A 24520-nucleotide genomic window follows, 5' to 3' on the forward strand; every position below is an offset into this window, starting at 1 on the left:
CTTAAAAAATATATAAATACGTAATACATAAAAAAATACATAAAAATTAAGTAAAATACTTAAAAAGACATATAAATATGTAAGAAATATGTTTATACATTTAAAATATATAAACATCTATATAAAAAACTTTAAAAAAAATACATAAGTACATAAAAATACATATAAAACGTAATACATAAAAATATAACACATAAAAAGTATATAAAATACTTAAAAATACATATAAATACGTAAAAAAAATAGGTTAATATTTTTAAATACATAAAATATGTAAGCATATACATATAAATTTAAAAAAAAATACACAAATATGTAAAAAATATGTTTATACATTATACAAATTTTGTTGAAATATACAAAAAAATCTCATCATTTTAAAAAAATTAACGATTTTTTCTCATAAACTATTCAATGGAACAAAAAAAAGGATAAAATGAATAAATTAATGGATTTCTTGAGTTTCCTACTTAAAAAGTTAAATAATAGAGATTTTTTTTTATTAAAAAAGTTTAAAATTTTATTAAAATCTTTTCCAAAACATTAGAAAATTTCCCGTAAACAAAACAAACAAATAAGTAATTTCTCTTTATAAGTCAATTTTTTTTTTTTTTTTTTTTTTTTTTAACATAAACAATATAAAAATGATTATTCAATTTTCCTAATATTTTTTAAAGAAATTATCATGTAAGCTCTAACAGCAAGTTGATGTGAACTGTCGGTGGTCAGTAGTACCCCACACCCCCTTTTTCTCTTTCTGTGATATACCGTCACACTACCTCTTCAGCTCCCCCATCTCTCTCTCTCTCTCTCTCTCTCTCTCTCACACACACAGACCCATCGGGTCCTCTTCACTTGTCTGCTACGAAACCCATCAAATGCGTTGAGAAAACAGTAGATCTATTCCCCTGGATCTCCCACAGTGGTTAGAACTCATTAATCACCAGATTTTGCTCAACATTCTCTGCATTCATTGAATTCATTTGCTTTTGTTGATTCTACAGTAATCTCGGATCTTATCATTGTATTTTTGTGAATAAATTTCCTCGACTGAATGTATATTATGTTGACACGATTGACTGTATTTGACCTTGGAAATGATTTTTTTCAATTAGGATAACAATAGATGATCCACTCTTTTCTCTACCGAGTCATTTCCCGAATTGGGATTCCAGTACTTGATCTATTATTTTGTTTACAATTCGGAAGAATTTTACTTTGATTTTGTAGGCGGTTGATAAGTCTTTAAGCTAATCGTCCAATTAGGTAAATTTACGATGTAATTGATAGGTTTTCTTGGATCATTTCCGCAGGCAGCTATCAAGATTCTAGTTTTTGGCTGCGATTCGGAGTTGGAGGTTGATCTGCTTCGGATTTGAATGGCCGCTACTGTAGGTTGGGCGTATTCTTCCAGCAGTAATGGCAGCAGTCTTGCCACGAATGATCTGGTAGTTACTCACTTAATTGTTAATTTTATATTCCTAATGCAAGTATATTAATTTTGTATTAAAATTATTGACAATCTCATATTTTTTAACTAAATTCAGGATAGAAATGGGGATAGACCTCATGATATAGAACCTGCAACTCCCCAATCCCTTATAAAGATGAGTTCGAGGTCAGTTTAATTACTTCATGCAGTTTGTTACTTGTTAGGTAATTTGTTCCTAGTTATCTAATTGGTGTAAATAGCGGTAGTTATTTGTTGTAAAGTATGTATTGCTTTTCTTTCCAATAGAAAATATCTACATCTTGTTTGTATGCATGAAATGGTGTGTTCTTATACACTAGATTTGGATTTATCTGCATTTCTCTTTGGAGTTTACTTTGAGTTCAAATCCCTATTCACATGCTCTTTGTTCAAGGTCTTCCTAGTCAAGTGTCCATTTAGATTGCCAAATTCGTTAGCACGTGAATCATAATATCATAGCTAATGAAAAACATGAATTCTTAGTCTCAATAATTAAAATTTATAAATTTGGCTACCATTGTGCCTACTTCAATCATACAGATCATACTTAAGCCCTTCTCTTTCTCTCTCTCTCTCTCTATAACTTTTGCCTTTTGCATACACTTCACCAACTGGTTCTGGTATAATTTAGGGCTCAATTCTGGTCATCAATTGTGATTTGATGTACTGGTGTATACTTCTTGACATATATAAGGGTTGAATGCAAAAAATAACAACCTACTTCGATTTATATGTATATTATAGCATTCTACTTTCTCATTACAACATTATGTTTTAAAAACTCTATCCAATTATAACAAAATTTTCCAAATACATTGCAATTAAACATATTTTTCAAAGTACAATGCCATAATTTTCCAAATGCATTGCAATTACAGTACAATGTCTTCTCAAGAATTTATTTTATGAAAGTATACTGCTCTAACTGGGTAGATTTCACAAAGTAAAAGAAAAAACTTGAAAGTCATAAATGGGTAACAAACCATTTTCTTTCTTTACAGAACACCATTGTTATAAATCAGTACCATTAGAACGGAAGCAACTGCACCTTTTGTTCACAAAATACCATTAAAAATCATAAAAACAAGGTATTTTGTGACCAAAAAGTTCCAGTTGCTTACCTTCTGGATTGAGCTTTTCAAAACGATTGTGTATTGTAAATAGAAATATATAAAAAGGTAAAAAACTCAAGACCATAATACATTAATACTCCATCTGTATATTTCAGAGGGGGTAATAGCATGGAGGATCCAGATGGGACATTAGCAAGTGTTGCTCAATGCATAGAGCAATTACGCCAAACTTCATTATCTGCACAAGACAAAGAATACAACTTGAAACAATTACTAGAGCTGATAGATACACGTGCAAATGCATTTAGTGCAGTTGGATCTCATTCTCAAGCAGTTCCAGTATTAGTCTCTCTCCTAAGATCCGGATCACTCGGAGTAAAAATGCAAGCAGCTACTGTTTTAGGTTCATTATGTAAAGAAAACGAATTACGTGTCAAAGTACTACTCGGGGGCTGTATTCCTCCGCTTCTCGGCCTTCTAAAGTCTAGCTCAGTCGAAGGAAGAATCGCAGGTGCAAAGACCATTTATGCTGTTTCTCAAGGTGGAGCCAAAGATCACGTGGGGTCCAAAATCTTTTCCACTGAAGGGGTAGTCCCAGTGCTATGGGAGCAGCTAGAAAAAGGGCTCAAAGGTGGACATTTAGTCGATGATTTGTTGACTGGCGCTTTGAGAAATTTGTGTAGCAGTACAGAAGGGTTTTGGTCTGCAACGATAAAATCCGGGGGTGAAGTTATACTCGTGAAGCTACTTTCAACCGAACAATCTACAACTCAAGCAAATGTTTGCTTTTTACTAGCTTCTTTAATGATGGAGGATGCTTCAGTGTGTTCTAGAATTGTTGATGCGGAAGCAACCAAACTACTTTTGAAGCTTCTAGGCCCTGGGAATGAAGCTCCGGTAAGAGCACAAGCAGCCGCAGCTTTGAAATCTCTTTCGGCTCAATGCAAAGAAGCAAGGAGAGAGATTGCTAGCTCTAGTGGTATCCCTTCTCTTATCAATGCAACAATAGCTCCTTCAAAGGAGTTCATGCAAGGTGAACACGCGCAAGCTTTACAAGAAAACGCAATGTGTGCTCTTGCGAATATCTCCGGAGGGTTGTCTTATGTCATCTCGAGCCTCGGTCAAAGTTTGGATTCGTGCGCGTCGCCTGCACAGACTGCTGATACTTTAGGGGCTCTGGCGTCTGCGCTTATGATATATGACAATAAAGCGGAAACTAGTAAAGCTTCGGATCCGGTTGATGTCGAGTTGACTTTGGTCAAACAGTTTAAGCCTCGTGTACCGTTTTTAGTCCAAGAACGCACGATTGAAGCTCTCGCGAGTTTATACGGAAACGCGACGCTTTCGACGAAACTCGCGAATTCGGATTCGAAACGTTTGTTGGTTGGGTTGATTACAATGGCGACGAATGAAGTTCAAGACGAATTGATAAAATCTTTGTTGATTCTTTGCAAAAACGAAGGGAGTTTATGGTACGCGCTTCAAGGTCGGGAAGGGATTCAAATGTTGATTTCTCTTCTTGGACTTTCGTCTGAACAACAACAAGAGTGTGCGGTTGCATTGCTTTGTCTTTTATCGAATGAAAATGACGAAAGCAAATGGGCGATTACGGCTGCTGGTGGTATCCCGCCACTTGTTCAAATCCTGGAAACCGGATCTCCAAAAGCGAAAGAAGATTCCGCCACGATTCTTGGGAATCTTTGTAATCATAGTGAAGATATACGCGAATGTGTCGAGAGTGCTGATGCTGTTCCTGCTTTGTTATGGCTGTTGAAGAACGGAAGCTCAAACGGGAAAGAAATCGCAGCCAAGACTTTGAACCATTTGATTCACAAGTCAGACACCGCAACCATAAGTCAACTGACCGCATTGTTGACCAGTGAACTTCCCGAATCCAAAGTTTACGTTCTAGACGCGTTAAAAAGTTTACTTTCCACGGCCCCACTTCAAGATTTGTTACGTGAAGGTAGTGCTTCGAATGACGCAATCGAGACGATTATCAAGATTCTAAACTCTACAAAAGAAGAGACACGTGCCAAGTCAGCATCGGCTCTTGCGGGAATCTTTAGTAAGCGGAAGGATTTGCGTGAAAGCAGTGTGGCTGTGAAAACTCTTTGGTCTGTAATGAAGCTTTTGAACTCCGAATCCGAAAGCATATTAGCGGAATCTTCCGGATGCCTTGCTGCAATCTTTTTATCCATTAGAGAAAACCGCGATGTGGCTGCTGTTGCTAGAGAGACACTCACTCCATTATTAACACTCGCAAGCTCTTCAGTTCTGCAAGTTGCTGAACAGGCTGTTTGTGCCTTAGCAAATCTCTTACTGGACTCTGAAGTTTCAGAAAAAGCTGTTCCCGAAGATTTCATTATGCCTGCCACTAGAGTTCTTCTAGAAGGCGAGTCCACGGGTAGGACCCACGCAGCAGCAGGGATTGCCCGGCTTCTTAACTCACGCCAAACTGATTCCACCTTAACAGATTATGTCAATCGCACTGGAACAGTTTTAGCACTCGTGTCTTTCATCAAAACCACAAGTTCTGGATCCGATGCCATGTCAGAGGCGATAAACGCGCTCGCTATTTTGTCTAGACTGAAAGGGTCAACCGGGCAGGTCAAACCCGCATGGGCAGTGCTAACCGAAAACCCAGATAGCATACACCCCATCGTGTCATGCATTTCGGGTGCGACTTCTCTCTTACAAGATAAAGCAATTGAAATCTTGTCAAGGCTTTGTCATGCACAGAGTGTGGTTTTGGGAAATTCAATCACAAGTATTTCTGGTTGTGTTTCATCGATTGCAAGTCGGGTGGTTTATTCTTCGAATCCAACGGTGAAAATTGGTGGAACTGCGCTTCTTGTTTGTGCTACAAAAGTGAATATTCAAAGAGTTGTGGAGGATCTTCATGAACTACAGTTGCATGCTTCTTTGATGCAGTCTCTTGTCTTGATGCTAAGTTTGCCGAAAGGTTCTCATTTGGGAGACATGGAGGATAAAGAGACTATTAGTATCTGCAGAGATTTTGAAGAAGGAATAGCTAGTGAAAAAGTGACAAGTACATCGGTTATATATGGTGCTAATATTGCTATATGGTTACTCTCTGCTATTGCTAGTCATGATGATAAAAGTAAAGCTGAAATTATGGAGGCTGGAGCTGTGGAAGTTGTCACTGAGAGGATCTCACAATGTTTGTCACAGTATGGTCAGGTATGTACATGTATCTGTTTAATTCATAGTACATTTCAATAACATAGTTTTAAAGATATTATTGACTTTTCTTCATACAGTTTGACGTGAACGAAGATAGCAGCATATGGATATGCGCACTACTCCTTGCTATTTTATTTCAAGACAGAGACATCATCCGTTCAAACTCAACGATAAAAGCCATACCAACACTCGCGAGTTTATTAAGATCAGAGGACTCAGCCAATCGATACTTTGCTGCCCAAGCCATAACAAGCCTAGTCTGCAACGGAAGCAGGGGAACACTTTTATCCGTTGCCAACTCAGGAGCCGCAATCGGTCTCATTTCATTACTCGGATGTGCCGATTCCGATATACGCGATCTTCTAGAACTCTCCGAAGAGTTCGCTTTAGTCCCTTACCCAGAACAAGTCGCCCTCGAGAGGCTATTCAGAGTCGATGATATCAGAGTCGGTGTCACTTCCCGGAAAGCAATTCCAGCTTTAGTTGATCTCCTCAAACCAATCCCAGATCGCCCAGGAGCACCTTTTTTAGCACTAAACCTTCTGATCCAACTTTCCAATGACTGCCCTTCGAATAAAACCGTCATGGTGGAATCCGGTGCTTTGGAGGCATTAACAAAGTACCTCTCACTGGGCCCACAAGACGCCCCTGAGGAAGCTGCTACTGATCTACTTGGAATCCTGTTTAGCTCTCCGGAAATACGAAAACACGAGTCTGCTTTTTACGCTGTGAGTCAGCTTATCGCGGTGTTACGAATGGGGGGTCGGGGTGCGAGATACAGCGCGGCTAAAGCGTTAGAGAATCTGTTCCATGCCGATCACATTAGAAACGCGGATTCCGCTCGCCAAGCTGTACAACCGTTGGTGGAAGTTTTGAACACCGGATTGGAAAAGGAACGACATGCCGCCATTGCTGCACTTGTTAGACTACTCAGCGATAACCCATCCGGAGTTCTCGCTGTTGCAGATGTCGAACTCAATGCGGTCGATGTTCTTTGTAGAATTCTCTCATCAAACTGTTCGATGGATTTGAAAGGCGATGCAGCGGAGTTATGCTGTGTACTTTTCGGGAACACAAGAATCCGGTCAACTATTGCAGCTGCCCGATGTGTCGAGCCTCTAATTGCCCTTCTCGTATCCGAACTAAGCCCCGCCCAGAATTCGGTTGTCCGGGCACTCGATAGGCTCGTGGATGACGAAAATTTAGCCGAGTTAGTCGCAGCACACGGTGCGATAATCCCTCTTGTCGGCCTTCTGTATGGCAAAAACTACATGCTACACGAGGCGAGTTCTAGAGCTCTTGTTAAATTGGGAAAAGACCGACCTTCTTCTAAAATGGACATGGTGAAAGCCGGTGTAATCGAAAGCATACTCGATATCCTCCACGAAGCACCGGATTTTCTCTGTGCAGCTTTCGCTGAACTCCTCCGAATACTAACCAACAATGCCACTATAGCAAAAGGACAATCCGCATCAAAAGTGGTAGAACCTCTTTTCTCATTGTTAACCAAACCCGAGTTCGGGCCAGACGGGCAGCATAGCGCGCTGCAGGTTCTCGTGAATATTCTAGAACATCCCCAGTGTCGGGCGGACTACACATTAACCGCTCACCAAGCCATCGAACCGCTCATCCCGTTACTCGACTCTCCCGTCCCCGCTGTCCAACAGTTATCCGCCGAGCTTCTATCTCATCTCCTCCTCGAAGAACATTACCAAAAAGACGCGATGTCACAACAAGTAATCGGCCCGTTAATGCGTGTGCTTGGATCCGGTATTCCAATTTTACAACAACGAGCTGTGAAGGCTCTCGTGAGTATCGCGTTAACTTGGCCTAACGAAATCGCAAAAGAAGGCGGTGTGGCTGAGCTTTCGAAAGTTATTCTCGCATCCGACCCCTCTCTTCCACACGCGTTATGGGAATCTGCTGCTGCGGTTTTATCGAGCATTCTACAGTTCAGTTCCGAGTTCTATTTAGAAGTCCCGATCGCGGTGTTGGTCCGTTTACTCCGGTCAGGCTCCGAGGCAACTGTAATCGGTGCCCTAAACGCGCTTCTTGTCCTCGAAAGCGACGATTCCACAACGGCTCTAGCCATGGCTGAAAGTGGTGCGATTGAAGCTCTGTTGGAGCTTCTAAGGTGTCACCAGTGTGAGGAAACCGCAGCCAGGCTTCTAGAAGTGTTGCTAAACAATGTAAAGATCAGGGAAACTAGAGCCACGAAAACAGCTATCTTACCGCTTTCTCAATACCTTTTGGAGCAACAAACTCAAGGTCAACAGGCTCGGTTGTTGGCGACTCTTGCTCTTGGGGATTTGTTCCAGAACGAGACTTTAGCGCGATCTGCTGATGCGGTTGTTGCGTGTCGGGCTTTGGTGAATTTGCTTGAAGACCAACCTTCTGAAGAAATGAAAGTTGTGGCGATTTGTGCTTTGCAGAATCTTGTGATGCATAGTCGATCAAATAAAAGAGCGGTTGCGGAAGCTGGAGGAGTTCAGGTTGTGCTTGATTTGATTGGTTCGGGTGATACGGATACATCGATCCAAGCTGCAATGTTTATTAAACTTCTTTTTTCCAACAACACCATCCAAGAATATGCATCTAGTGAGACTGTTAGAGCTATAACCGGTAATTAAATCTTAATAAGAAAAAATTGAAAATACAATGCTATATTGCCTTTAATTTATCTCCTTCTGATCTTATCTCTTATTGCAGCTGCTATTGAAAAAGATTTATGGGCAACGGGAACAGTTCACGAGGAGTATTTAAAAGCACTAAACGCACTTTTCGGAAACTTCCCACGTTTAAGAGCCTCTGAACCCGCAACATTAAGCATCCCACATTTGGTGACATCACTGAAAACCGGCTCAGAAGCAACACAAGAAGCTGCATTGGACGCGCTATTTCTTCTGAGGCTAGCGTGGTCTGCATGCCCTGCTGATGTCTCCAGATCCCAATCAAATGCTGCTGCAGATGCAATACCTTTGTTGCAGTACTTGATCCAGTCGGGCCCACCTCGGTTTCAAGAAAAAGCCGAGTTTTTGTTGCAGTGTTTACCCGGGACATTAACTGTTATAATTAAACGTGGGAATAATATGAAACAATCCGTGGGTAATCCGAGTGTCTACTGCAAGCTTACACTTGGGAACACTCCTTCCAGGCAAACCAAGGTACATTTATAATTTATTAATTTTAAAAACTATATTTTTATTGAATTTCAAAAATTAATTTATGAATTTCTTGTTGAATTTTGTTTCTTTAGGTGGTTGCAACGGGTCCTAATCCCGAGTGGGATGAGAACTTTGTTTGGTCCTTTGAAAGTCCTCCAAAAGGCCAGAAGCTACACATCTCATGCAAAAATAAAAGCAAGATGGGAAAGGTATATATATAGGCTGCTTTCCAAATTCTAAACCTTTTTATTTTTATTTTTTTTATCAGAGCTTTACAATGAAATGCGTAGATGATGACCCAAAAGACGTGAATGCCCTCTTCGTTATGATCTCGAAAATATCCCTAGAAATCTTGTCATGTCCCGTAGTCTTTTCCTGTGTAACAAATGTTTTACTATAATTGGATAGATTTTTCATAGTAAAAAAATTGAAGTACAATGCTACAATGTAAAAAAATGAAAGTAGAATGCTTCAATAACAAAATTAAGTCACTTATGGAGGGTTTTATATTTTATATTTTATATTTTATATTTTGTTTGTGCAGAGTTCATTTGGGAAGGTAACGATACAAATTGACCGAGTGGTGATGTTGGGGGCAGTGGCGGGTGAGTATGCTTTGCTGCCCGAAAGCAAAAATGGTGCCTCGAGGAATCTTGAAATAGAATTTCAATGGTCAAACAAGTAATTTAATTTGAAACTTTTTTTTTTTGTATATAAATTTTTGAAAAAAAATGATGCTTGTTATATTGTAGATTTCAAAGTATAGCCTAAAGAACACTTGTTTCTTGTAATTGTTGTGTTGTAACGTTATGATTCGAACTGGACCCGGCTTATTGTTGTTGCTTGTGAGATGTGTGGATGTTAGTTTAAACTGATGTGAAATTGATTTTTTATTTGACAACGGCGTACCAAAGTAATGAGAAATTTGTTGGTTGGATTATGTATTATGTTAGGGTTGTTTTTTTAATCATTTATGTGGTTATCGATCATTTACAAGGGAAACACTTTTGAGAAATATTTTACATTTTGGTAAGATTATGGTAAAATGAAGATTTACATTATTAAACCTTTATGACCGTTGGATTAGTTGTGAGAGAGAATGGTCGATTGAAGGTGGCAATTCAATTTTGTTTTAATTGCATCTATTTGGTTCATTCAAACCCCTTACGACCGTTGGATTAGTTACGTATCAAGATGAGTAGGCATACTTGGGCCTTGACTGTTGGAAGCATGGAGGCTATAGGTAGGGCCCATCTCAGGGCCATTTCGAGTTGGATTGGGCTACTACGTTTCTTCTTTGACAGACCCAATGTGGCCGGACTTGGATCTAGCAAAAATCTGGATTTCAAGCCCATATTAATTATGGGCAGTGGGTTGTGGTGAGTCGACAATGGTTTTGGTCTTTTGGAAACCAGTTAAACTTATGTTTTCCCCCACTTTCATTATCAACCGTTATTTTTCGTTATGGAAAAGGGAAATTCACAAACTTCATATTCTTTGACACAATTATCTTTTTGTCCCTTAAATCTAAACCTTTATTTCCTTTTTACCTTTGTGGATACCCAACAAATATGCAAGGCGTCCCACTTAAATCATAACTTGGTTTATGTCCAAGAAAGATTTCATATAGAGTTGTTTTTAATTGCTCAAGACAAAAGTCTGTTTATGATGTAAGTGGGTGTTAACACGCATTCACCACAAAACTTTATTGGAAAATTTTCAAGCCATAACAACCTCTAGAAAGTGTATGTGTTTTCTTTCAACAACTTTGTTTTGTTGTGGTGTATTTACACATGATGTTCCAAGCACAATCCCATTTTCTTCATAAATTTTCATCATGTGGTTGGAAACAAATTCTCCATGGTTCTCACTATGAATTTATTTATTCTTATTCCAAATTATGTATAATCATATTGTAAAAGACAATAAAACAAGAATTTGTATCGGTCTTACTTTTGATCAAATAACCCCATGTGGATCCACTATTGTTAGAATATAATGAGCACCCGTCAATGAGGGTACACGATATTCACCCCATATGTCACATTGTACAAGATCAAAACAAGCAATAGTCTTAAAAAAACATTCGGTGAAGGAAAATGAGTTTGTTTGGCTCATAGACAAAATCAAGTGTCTAGTACTACCTAAGCTACCTATTGTATGAATATTCTTGAATTTGATATGCATGCCCTAATCTGTTTTGCCAATTTCAGAATCTGCCTTGACTATCATAGCTTTAATCCTTTTGTATGTTCCTTCTATTATGTATACACATTATCACATCTCTCTTTACCAAGAAGATTCCTCAAGTGTAAGCCTCGGATGAAACATAAATTCGGGAAGAACATTATGAAGCAATTAAAATGTCTAGTGATCTTGCTAAAACACAGTGTCTTTTGTGTCATTTGCCCTTATTGAAATGCAAAAATTACATACTTAATTATCTTGTTGAATTGGTTTCTTAGGTGGTTGCAATAGGCCCTAATCCAGAGTGGGGTGAGAACTTTGTTTGGTCCTTTGAAAGTCCTCCCAAAGGCCAGAAGCTACATATATCATGCAAAAATAAAAGCAAGATGGGAAAGGTAGCTTTTTCATATAGTCTAGTTTCCAATTTTTAAACCTTATACTTGTTTTTATCAGAGTTTTGAATGCATAGATGATGATTAAACGAAAGAAGAGGGCTGGGGTTCTAGTCATAGGATAAAATTTTCACTTTAGAATTCTCGTAGTAGAAAAGACGTGAACACCTTCTTCATTCTGATCTCGAAAATATCGCTACAAATCTTGTCATGTCCTGTATAGTCTTTTCCTATGTAACAACTAACAAATGCATTACTATAACTGGATAGATTTTTTAAAGTACACTGTCTTAATAATAAAAAAATTGAAGGACAATGCTATAATATAAAAAAATGAAAGTAGGATGCTTCAATAACTGAATATTAAGTCCATTAAGTCAAAATAAACACCTCACGGAGGATTTTATATTTCATATTTTGTTTGTGCAAAGTTCATTTGGGAAGGTAACGATACAAATTGACCGAGTGGTGATGCTGGGGGCAGTGGCGGGCGAGTATGCTTTGCTGCCCGAAAGCAAAAATGGTGCCTCAAGGAATCTTGAAATAGAATTTCAATGGTCAAACAAGTAATTTAATTTTAAAATCTTTTTTTTTATATATAAAATTTTGAAAAAGAATTATGCTTGTTATATTGTAGATTTCAAAGTATAGGTTCAAGAACAATTGTTTCTTGTAATTGTTGTGTTGTAACGTTATGATTTGAATTGGACCCAACTTGTGTTTGTGGTGCCTTTTTGTTGTTGCTTGTGAGATGTGTGAATGTTAGTTTAAACTGATATGTTTTTAATTCTTTATTTGACAAAGGGGTACCAAAGTAATGAGAAATTTGTTGGTTGGATTATGTATTGTATTACGGTTCTTTTTATTTTTAATCATTTGCATGGAAAGTAGGTTTTTGTTTAGGCATGGTACTAGCAAAACACATTTAGGTTTACTTTTCGGTAAAGATTTTGGGAAAATGCCTTACCTGAATTATGTGGAGCGACATACCATTGCACACTTTGTCAAAGCAAGGATGTTAAAATCACGATATTGACCGTAATTATAAAAAATGAGTTGGATTGTATTTCGGGTAGGATCCGATCCGATTCTACCTTCCCTTGATTTTTTCTTTTAAATGAGTTTACCACTTTGTCTTTACTATTTATTAGTTTACCGTTTATCATTTTATGTTGTGAGTTGAGATTTTTTTGAAGTTTTTATAACTTCTGAACGGAAAACTGAATCTTTAAGATATTCTTATGTTTTTAAATTATAAGTTAAAATTATGTTTTATTATGTGGGATATTAGGATCCCGATCCCGATCTTGCAAATCCAAAAACAATTATACGTAGGATCTGATCTTGACAACCTTGTGTCAAAAGGTTAAGGTTGGGAGGTATGTAAGCCTTTATACATGTAGAAACCTATGTGGCACCCTCTTTCCACGCGTGAACACCGCCCCCAAAGGGCGTAGATGTCTTGTGGAGTGGTACCGGTCACGGACGATCACAAAGACATTGATTGGCTGAGAGTTCTTCTTCTCTCCCCTTCCCTCTCTTTATGTGTGACCACTCCCCTGGTGCTGTAATGGTGTATGTGGAGTAAGCTTGTGATGAGGTGGCGAGAAAACATGCGTGAACACCTTATAAACATACCGGGGGCCTAATCTCATAAAGGGAAAATGACTTGATAATCATCTTTTCATTTTGTTCACATTTTTTTAGATAACCATTAAACTTGTTAAATGTGCTCAATTGTTACCATTAATGATAATATGTGCACATATTTAACAAGTTAAATTTTCAAATGTATAAAAAAAGTTGTTTAATGTGAACAAAACAAAAAGGTAATTACTTTGAAAAATCATTTTCCCTTTCATAAAAGACCTTATATTTTGTTTATTTTTCCCGGATTAAACCTTAACTTTATTTTTTGTTTGAAAAAAACATTGTATTTTTTTTAAGAAAAAAACCTCAACTTTTTTTCCCAAAAAAAACACTCAACCTTCTAATTCTAACTGCTTCCAAATAAAACCTCAACTTTTTTAGTTTTTTCTTGAGAAAACCCTCACATTTATACTTTTTTTAGAAAAATGACTAAAAAAGCCATATTAGTAAAAATGAAAAAATACAAGGGTTTTTTCAGACAAAAATAAATTTGTGGTTTAACCTAAAAAAACACAAAATATAAGGTCTTTTATGATATTAACCTAAAATATAATATATAAAAACAATGTTAAAAGTATGTTAAAGTAGAAAATTAAAATACAATTATTTATAGTTGCGAAGTTAGTCGGGTTTTTGAAATCAAAGTATATTTAATACGAGAATTCTAATATGATGTCCTCCTTTATGTCTTCGATCGTTGGATGTGATATCCCTTGAGCAACCTCCTTAATTTCATGTTCTTCTTCGTCTTCATTTGCTTTTACATCTAGTTTGACAATCTGTAAAATAATTCAACGATATTTTTGTATGTAGAGCTAAAACGCTTTGAAGTAGAATAATCAACCAATGAAACTTCATGGTGTCCTAAGAGAAACACGACATATATAAAAAGTGATCATGAAGAAGAACATCATTGTCTTTGGAATGACGATTTTAATGAGGATCCAGTTTTCCCACCTAAAATATTAAAACGAAGGTTGTAAATGAGAAATAAGTTATTCCATCTAATATCTGACGTTAAAATAAAACTTTAATGCTATATTGAGAAAAAAATAGTTGGTCAAACTGACACAACAACTAAACATCTTTGTGCTACATTTTCAACTTCTATTTCTAGTATATTAAGTCTTAAAATTTGTAATTGTTCCTTTATATATATATATATATATATATATATATATATATATATATATATATATATATATATATATATATATATATATATGAAAGATCATTTGAGAACTCATAGTTATCCGAGAACCCAAGAACTAAAAGTGAAACGTTAGATTAAAAAAAAAGGATGACCAAGATGTATTATGACATTTTTGTAAATACATAAACAAATAAGACACGAGGGGTATGATTTTAAAATGAATATGGGGGCATTTTAGGAATAAACTAATTCTTTTAATCCCCCCGATTAAATCTTTCATTTCTCTCTCTCTCTCTCTCTCACGTCGTCTTCATCATCGAATCACCCATCTTCCATCGATCGAACTCAATCGCCATCAGTTTCAATCATTGAGCCCGCCGATCTCCCTTTAAAGCACCATCGTCTCCACCACATTGATCTTAGTTTTGTTCATACACAAAATCGTAACCCTAAAGTCATCTGGTTACATGATCCGCCATTAATGAAATCAAGAAGGTAGTAAAGGTGCCTTTCCAGATCCAAATTGAATCAACAAAATGTGCGATGTGCATCTCCGAACTAGCCATCCGCATATCACTAAAACGAAATGTCTGATGCATCTCTGAACTAACCACCTTTTAGAATCCATGGTCCCCTCTGACAATCATCACCCTATCAGTTATCGCCTTCCTCATCACCACTGTTTCGTGTCCATCGACCGACCTTGTTTCCGATCGAATTTGTAGGAGGAGATTAACAAAATTAAGTCTAGTGGTTGACAATGGAATTCGTTCCAAAGTACCGATATTCGCACAATACAGGTTCATATTTTTCATTTTATTTTGTAATTGATCTCTATCGAAGCATATTCCCGTGTAAAATTTCATACGATGTGATTTACTTTAATTTAATATATTTAGATGCTTTTTCTCTCTATAAATTGTATATGCTTTATATATGTTAATTATTATAGTATGCTTCATCTAATTACAATGGCAATCCCTATCACTGTTTCCACTTTTTTTTTATCTTGATTACTTCTATACGCTGTAAAACAGCACTGATGTATTCTCATCCGATTATTACAGAATAGTAATTCATTGCATACAGGCAAAGATGAAGAGTTCATTTTATGTATAACAAATGAAACTTCTAATAGGGATTTATCCTTCTTTATATGCATAACATATGAAAAGGGTATGAGTTTCATACCTTTGTTAAAGGATACAATCATAAAAACTAACAAAATGGTTAAAGTTTTGTTTGATTGGACTGAAAATAAGCATGATTTATACAATGCAAATTACCTCAAGGATTGTCCTTTGCTGCATAAGATATGAGTCAGTGTTAAAAAAACTAAACAAGAGTCCATCTCGTGGTTTTCTTATCTGGATGCATTATTAAAAGAGGAGCTTCTAGGCCCTAATGATATGTGGTATGAACTATGGGACTATTTAGTTTATTTTTTTATTTATTTTAAAATTGTTTATGGTTATTAATTTTTGCATACATGTATTGTTTATTTGCCATCTCAATATGTGTCATATTATTATATTCTGTATTTATGTATTATTATTATTTTTAGAAGGTTGGGTGGCCTAGAAGACCACTATCAAAACTAGTTGTAGCACAAAGAAACATCTATAAGGTAACAACGCTGCATTCCATAAAAAAAATCAGGAGGTGCAAAAATAATATATATTTATCTTGAAATTTGAATATGTTTTTGGATTGTTTTTGTTTTAGTGATGCTTTTGTGGTCAAAACTATAATCATTACTTTGACTTTTTTAGTGGTTGGAGCTTTTAAAGGAAGCAACTATGAGTGTGTAGTGATTCACATGTAAATCACATATAAATTACATGTGATTCACATGTAATTCGCATATGGATCACACGTAAATCACATATGAATTACATGTGATTCACATGTAAATCATATGTAATTCACATATGAATCACATGTAAATCACAAATGAATTACATGTGATTCACATGTAAATCACATGTAATTGACATATGAATCACATGTAAATCACAAGTAATTCACATATGAATTGCATGTGATCCATATGTAAATCACAAGTGAATCACATATGAATTACATGTGATTTACATTTAATTCACATATGAATCACATGTAATTCACATGTAAATTACATGTGCTTCACATGTAAATCATATGTAATTCACATATGAATCACATGTAAATCACAAATGAATTACATATGAATTACATGTGATTCACATGTAAATTACATGTAATTCATATGCAAATCACATATGAATTACATGTGATTCACATGTAATCACAAATGAATTACATATGAATTACATGCGATTCACAGTAATTCACATATGAATTACATGTAAATCACAAATGAATTATATATGAATTATATGTGATTTACAAGCGAATCACTTATGAATTTCATGTGATTCACATATAAATCACATATAAATTGCATTTGAATCGCATGTGATTTACATGTGACTCATATGTTAATCACATATGTATTTTTGTGAATTGCATCAATAATTTTTTTTTTCAAATTTTCTTGTAGATTTGGTAGAAATTGTATTGAATATTGAAGTGGTGAAAAATGATAAACTGAAGAAAATATGAAAATATTGACACGAAGACATGAAACCGCTTTGAAAATTTGTAGATTTTTTTTTTGCTTTTTATATTTTATTTTGTATCGAATAAAATACTTATTCTGTTGTGTTTATAGATTAGTAAATAATATGAGTTTTCTTATGATTTCCTTACAAATATTATAGTATACGAAATATGCATATATACATTTGTAAAAATATGCATATATGTACCTAAAATGTTGATTTTTTTTAGTTAAAAAATTATAGTATCTTTTAAATATTCCAGTTTTCTATAAAATTTTATTGATTTTAAATGCTTTTAAAAAACTGTAGGTTTTTTTTATTTTTTTTAAGAATTTTTTTTTCGATATTTTTTTTTTCAAAAATTCATATTTTTTCTATAAAAAATTAAAAATTTTGCACTTTTTTTTTAAATCGAAAAATATTATTTTTAAAATAACCTGAAAATTTGATTTATTATGTAAATTTTTAGACAGTTCTATTAATATTTCTAATAACACAAAAAATTAAATATTAAATTAAATGAGATTGATAAGATGATGATCGTGCCCTTAATGAATTAATTTTGATCTGAAACTCAACTTTTAGTTTTCGGAAAACTATGAATTCTCAACCGATCTCACCCTATATATATATATATATATATATATATATATATATATATATATATATATATATATATATATATATATATATATATATATATAATCTATTTTGTTAGTTGTTATCTTCTCATGCAATATGACATTAGTCATTTTCTGGTTTTTTTTTTTTTTTTTTTTTTTAATTATTTAATATTCATTTATAATGTTTTTTTTCTTTATTTATATTTATATTTTTATTTTATTTTTATCTTTTTTTTTTTTTTTTTTTTTTTTTTTTTTTTTTTTTTTAAAATTCAAATGCTATCTATTAAAAATGATACCTCATAACAATAAATATTATTAATATATTACTTAACATGTGTATAGAAACCTTCCGTTTATAAAATATTATATTTATGGTGTATGTTAATCAATTTTAAAGACTTTCCTATTTATCATCTTTATTGCTCAATTAAGAGAAAAGTAAATGAAAACAAACTTGTTAAAGTTAGTATTTAAATTTTAACCACTATTCTAACCAATTTTATAACGGGAATACGAAAAAATAAAATTGCAACCATATAACTAAACATTAAATTTGTAGTTATTTATTTATTTATTTTGCATATAGAAAAAACGATATTCTTTCACCTTAAACTAATGTTTATTAACATTGGGTTTTTTTTTTTTTTTTTTTTTTTTCTTAATATCATTACTAGAATCATAAAATAGTTTAAGAAGAATAAAGTGATACTCAATAATCCTTTTTTGAAAATCAATTGTTAAATCATATTATTTATGTAACATTCGAGAATTTGGTATGTTTCCTTTAACCCTCTTTAATGCAAAATTCATCTCATTATAGTCCCTAGCTAGTACGTGAGTCGTAGTATCCTGTTTCTGGATCACACATGCACCTACGTATGTTGGGTGTATGTGGGAGTACGTACGACGTACACAAGGCAGGGGAAAACCCTAATTTTTAGAGTTTGCACCATATTTAAGCAACTTATATCACCTTTGAACATTATATTAATCAACCTCCATTTTACCCTAAAAATGAAACCCTAAGCATCATTTGTGAGTTTTGAGCTTGAAAGTGAGTTTTGGTCGTGTTTTTGGTAAAGTAAAAGAAGAAGAACACCTAGAGGTTTCTTGAGAGTAGCTTGAGCTTGTAGATCAATAGTCATCTTCATCTTAGCAAGTTATTTGAGGTAAAAAGCTCCCATCTTGATGATTCTTTATGCTAGATCCAACTTAGGGTGTTATTTATGCATTTTTGGGTCTTTTGAGCTAAAGTTGAGTTTATGGTCTACTCTAGAAGCCTTAGGGGTTATAACTTAACAAAAATGAGGTCCATTGTCCATTAAAATGCAACCTTTATGAGTTATTTTGTTCCATGCAAGAGTTAGGTTCTTTGTTATGGGTTTTTCCAGTTTTAGGACTTATTAAGTCATGCATGGGTGTAAACTTTACGTGTTAAGTCACCTTCTAGAATCAGATCTGAGAGTTTGGCATGTTGGTTTAACCGAATAAGTGCTTAATGAGTTGGGTTGGTTGTCTGCGGAGTACGTGTGCGTACCTAGCTTGTACGCCGAGCGTACTGGCCCCGGATGGAGTACGCCAAGCATAAGTCCGAGTACGCCCAACATACTCAGTTATTTGACTTCCTCAAGTTTGGGCCATATTTTGGCCTTTTAGGGTTTGGGCTTTGTTGGTCCATTGAACTTCTAACTTTAGGCCATGGATAGACTATGAACTTTCTTGGGATTAGGTCCATGATGATTTTTTGGCCCAATTTGGAAGTTCCGCCTTATTGGGCCTTGGGATGCCATTAGGAATTTAGGCCTTTTGAGAAAATAGGTTGGGCCTTGGTTATAGGCCAAGTAAGAAAAAGGGTAAAATGATCTTTTACCCTAGATATTGGACAAGTAACTTAGATTCTTGATTATGGGTTGAGATCCAATTTTAATTGGATATTATTTGATGATGTTAGCGCGGGGATTTTTTGGACCAGCAGACTGCTATTTTATTTGAGAGATTCTACAGCTTGAGTTGAGTTTCGTCATTGTGTTTAGCGGTTAGTGGTTCTGGTGCTGGTGAGGGTTCAGACTTGGGTTCTAGAGCTGGTCATTTGGATAATCAGACGCGAGAGTTCATTTCATCTGAGATTATCCGTAACATACTTGAGTAGACTCCTGTAGAGATATTGGATGAGAGTTTGAGTGCTTGGTGGCATTGATGGGAGCTCGCACATTAACCTCCCGGGAGTTCTATGCATGTGGGCTGTGGAGTACTTCGGGGAGAAAGACCCATCACGAGCATGCAATGGTTAGTGGATGTTGCTAATGCCTTCTGCACTAGCAGTTGGGCGCTTCATGTCTTCTGAAAGACAGATCTCAAGATTGGTGGGATGAGGTTGGGCGATCCGTGGGTGATGAGGCTGTTGATTCGATGGCATAGGATGACTTTGTGACTAGATTTCAAGCTGAGTTTGCATCGATGATTGAGGTGCAATAGTTGGTGAGGGAGTTTCTGGACCTTCGCCAGACTACTAAGACGGTGGCTAAGATCACCGCTATATTCCACGAGATGGAGTTGTTGGTTCTACAGTATGTAGCATATGAGGAGATGTAGAAGGCGAGATACCATGAGATGTTGAGGAGTGATATTTGGAAATTCATGATCCAGTTGCAAGACACTGGAGGATATGATTGCGAGAGCCAGAGAGAGGGAGATTGATCTAGAGATGGAGAGGAAGAGGAAGCCGGATAAGGCTCAGGTTTCAGGGAGTTCAGAAAAGAGGCCCAAGGTGTTTGATTCGAGATTGAGAGGCTAGTAGGGTCAGAGCCACTATGGCAAGTATGACAAGATGCACGGTAGGGCGTGCAGGGTGGGTGGTTCTGGCTGCTTCAAGTGCAGCCAGACGGGTCATATTAGTAGGGATTGCACTGATACTACTACTACTACTACCACCACCACCACCCCGGTATCTGATCTGATTTGCTTCCATTGCAATTAGAGGGGCCACACGAAGGCCAATTGTCTGAGTTTGGAAGTAGCAGGACCAATGGTAGCACCCGCTGCAATGACTCTATGGATTACTGATGGTTGCCAGGGCATGACGGATATGCTTGTGGTGAGGAGCAGGGATTTTCAGGTGATGGCCTACGAGGCTTGCGCATCACCTGATATGGTGACGTGTATGTATCTTCTCCTTATCTATTTATTTATATTGATTTGCCAGCTTATATTTGTGTGTTTTATTTTAAGATCGTTCCTTGTGAACGGTATCTCCACGTTGGTATTGTTTAATCGGGGGCTACCCGATCTTTTGTATCGCTTGCACTTGGCAAGAGGTTTGTTGGAGCTCCAGGGGAGCTGGATAGCCCCTTAGATGTTGAGATTGTATATGATCGATTTGTCAGGGTATCGAGGGTTCATTGGGATTATGTTCTTGAGATGTTCAACGAGCAATATCCGATTGATTTGGTTCCCATTCCTTTGCAGGGGAACAAAGTTATTATAGGGATGGACTGGTTGAGCTCCAATGAGGCAGTGATTGATGTGACAACCCGAAATTTCTATTCTGAACAATCATTCACTACGATAGAAAACAAAACTGTTCCTGCTATCTGTTAAGCATTATGGAGTCAGTTTAAGTGTTTTAAAGCTTAGTACTTCAAGGAATAATAGGAGAGAGGATGCCCTAGGTTCATTGTGCATCATTTTTGCAAAAACTCCAAGAGTTAGGAGTTTCAGCCCAAATAGTGTTTGGACCGAAAACCCCCATGAGTATATATATGACACTTATCTATATTTGTCACTTTTCACTCTTTCAAGAACAAGAACCGAAATCCTCTCAAGTATCATCCGATTTTTCCTTCTAAATCTTTAAAATGTAAGTGTTTCTTACCCTATCTAGTTGATTCCTTCCATATTCAAGTGTTTTTACATGATTTCATCCATGAAATCATTCCATTTATGTAGATCTTCAAGTGTTCTTAGTTACACCAAGAACACTGATATGTGCATAATTAGTTAATTATTTAACATATATTCTTAGTTATTTTTGGTTAATTATGAGAATAATATGGAAAAAAGGTACTTAAAACGCTTTGAATTGTGTTTTCAGTCCAAAAGATATGCTTGGAGGCAAAAAGGAGAAAAGGGAAAGCAAGTGAAGATTAAAGAGTGAAAGAAGGACCTACTCGGCGAGTAGATCGACCCTACTCGGCGAGTACACGACGATATGCCAGAAGATAAACACGACTGCTAATTTAAAGACGGATAAGTATGGACCTACTCGGCGAGTTGATTCTGCTACTCGCCGAGTACCCTCTGTTTTGGGATATCTTTAAAAGATGAATCCTTATCCCATGGGACAGAACCCCTGGCGATTTTTGAAGGATTAGCTGCGACTAAAAGGTTCAGAAGGCGCTAAGGAACCCTAAGCTTCAAGAGTTGGAAGAATTCAAGCAATTAGGTTAATTCTACCACTTAGACTTAGGAATTAAACATGTTTGCTTTCATAAACTTTGTTTTTGTGTTTGTTTCTACTGCAACTATGAGCTAAACTCGTTTTTGTTTCTGTTTGGGGAATACCAAAGAACTCCTATGGTTTAATTATTAATTCTTGTTTAATTGTCTATTGGTGATTTATTAAATTAAGTTTATTAAAGAACCTTATGTATTAATCACTACTATTTTCTGTTAATTGGAAGGCAATTAGGTTGCATGAACATCACTTAATTGTTAACCTCATATGTCTATGTGAATGCTAAAACGTATGCTTGGAAGTAATGAGTATGAAACTAAGATTAATAAGAAAATAGGAAGATTAATGTGTGAGCTTGTTTGAGAAACCATCAACAAGAGGTTAATTGAATTAATAACTTAATTGACCATTACAAATCTTATTTAATCCAAATAATTAATCTAGGGAATTAATTAGTTTAAACACTTGATCAACGCTTAAATTAGTTAATTGTCTAAGGGCTAGGAGTAATGAATATGAACCTAACTATTATCATTGGTAACCAATAGCAATTAATCCACCTTAACTTAAATAACCATAGGAGTGAATTGGTTGAACCTAAATAGAAACATATTTATTAAATTTGGTAAATAGTTGTTGCTTTAGTTAATTAGTTAATTTAGTTTGTTTAAGTTTCTAGTCTTGCAAAACTAGAGAAAAACCCTTTACTTTTATTATTTGTTTTAGTTAAAATTAGCTATTAGTTTAATTGCCCGTTCCCTGAGTTCGATACCTTACTTATCAATCTATACCACTTATAGACATGTTCACTTCCTTTGTGTGCTCAAATTACTAATAAAAAGTAGGGATAAAACTAGTTGAATTTACACACATCAAGTTTTTGGCGCCGTTGCCCAACTTGAAGACTGTTTTTGGGAAAAAGAAACAAAGGGAAGGACGTGGAGAGTTCAAGCACACCAAAGAAATCACCATTGTCCAACTTGAAGACTGTTTTTGGGAAAAAGAAGAGCAGCAAATCAGGAGCTTCAAGCGCTTCCTTAATAATTGAGGAGCCAATTCAAGAAGATACTAGATACGAAACCGAGGAAGAAGACGAGGCAACGTACGAACAAGAAACCGAATCGGAGGAAGAGTTAGCATTCACTATGGCTAACATTGATGAAATTCCCATGGGAGAATGGAATAAGAGGATGCGCGACGACCATGGCCCGGGACTTGTGCAACCCGCAATTCCCGCAACTGCCACCTTCGAGCTAAAAGGTTATATCCTAGCTTCACTCAAGGAAATACCTTTCTATGGGAAAGATCATGAAGATGCCTACAAACATTTGGATGAAGTAAATGATGTTGCTGATTACTTCAACATTCCAAATGTAACCCGCGAAACTCAACTACTTCGGATGCTTCTGGTAACCTTCAAGGGTGCTGCTAAAGACTGGCTCAAATCACTTCCTCCCGGGTCAGTCACTACTTGGGCCAGAATGAAGGAAGAATTAATTGATCACTTTTGCCCACCATCCAAGATAGCCAAACTCAAGAAGGCCATTGCAAACTTTGAACAACAAGCTGGAGAGTCGTTATATGAAGCATGGGAGAGGTACAAAAGTCTGCTACGAAATTACCCACACCATGATCTAAATAGCCAACAAGAAGTTTCCATCTTTTATGATGGAGTCAATGTCACGACCCGGCAGCTGCTAGACTCACAAGGCCCACTTACAAAGAAGCCACCCCCGGTGATCAAAGAATTAATTGAAGAATTCTCTAAACACTCTAGAGAATACCACAACCCTAGGAATGATGTCACGAGGGGAGCCGCATACGCTGCTACTGAAGATTTATCCGCGGTCATGGCCATGTTAAAAACCATGGATAGAGAATGGACAAAATGGATCAAACTATCCATGCCATACGGGTGGGTTGCAAAAATTGCAATGGACCTCACCTCACTAGAGATTGCGATTTGGATGAGAACGGAAACAAAAAGGCACAAGTATGCTATTCGAGCAGTGACCGGTATGATGAGGACTGGCGCAAACAAAAGAAGGAGTGGCTGCCTTACGAAGAGTACAAGAAGGTCAAGGAGGAGAAGTACAGACAAAAAGGGAGAGGCTTTTACCAAAAGGAGGAGCCGGTGCAAGAGAAGAAGCCGAGCTTGGAAGAAATGCTAACTAAATTTGTGGCTGCTTCCGAGAAAAGACATAGTGACCACGATGCTGCTATCCAAGAAACAAGAACAATGCTCAGGAACCAGCAAGCATCCATCCACAACATAGAAACACAGCTTGGGCAACTTGCTCAACAAAAACCAAAGGTCACCGGGTGAGCTTCCTAGCAAAACCGAGAACAACCCACGAGGCGCGCAAGTAAATATTGTTACCACAAGAAGTGGGAAGATTATTACTCCCCTGGCCCCCATTCGAACTGAAGCGAACAAGGACTCACTGAAGGAAGGAACAGAAGTACAAGTCGAAAACCAACACTCACAATCTGAGAGCCCTACTCGCCGAGTAGGACCGATGGACTCGGCGAGTACATCTG

The 24520-nt window shown here is 36.3% G+C and overlaps 1 protein-coding gene and 1 non-coding gene across 3 annotated transcripts; one reads left to right on the forward strand and one right to left on the reverse strand.

Annotated features, from left to right (window-relative positions):
- Positions 1-777: 777 nt before the first annotated feature.
- On the forward strand, positions 778-9816 carry LOC145043549 (protein CELLULOSE SYNTHASE INTERACTIVE 1-like). 2 transcript variants are annotated; one of them, XM_078992237.1, is made up of 8 exons: positions 778-925; positions 1314-1448; positions 1548-1618; positions 2700-5748; positions 5829-8373; positions 8461-8915; positions 9008-9124; positions 9460-9816. In XM_078992237.1, exons 2-8 carry the CDS (start codon positions 1380-1382, stop codon positions 9598-9600), a joined length of 6447 nt encoding a protein of 2148 aa, XP_078848363.1. In that variant the 5' UTR covers positions 778-925; positions 1314-1379; the 3' UTR covers positions 9601-9816. The 2 variants fall into 2 exon arrangements, with proteins under 2 accessions (XP_078848363.1, XP_078848364.1); XM_078992238.1 differs by having other exon boundaries at positions 799-1003.
- Positions 9817-23508: 13692 nt separating this feature from the next.
- LOC145044515 (small nucleolar RNA R71) lies at positions 23509-23615 on the reverse strand. Its single transcript, XR_013681462.1, has one exon. It is a non-coding gene; the product is annotated as a small nucleolar RNA R71 (small nucleolar RNA).
- Between the last annotated feature and the right edge of the window lie 905 nt (positions 23616-24520).

Source organism: Lactuca saligna, chromosome 4 (genome assembly GCF_052625555.1).
Source record: "Lactuca saligna cultivar CGN05327 chromosome 4, ASM5262555v1, whole genome shotgun sequence".
Taxonomy (NCBI): domain Eukaryota; kingdom Viridiplantae; phylum Streptophyta; class Magnoliopsida; order Asterales; family Asteraceae; genus Lactuca; species Lactuca saligna.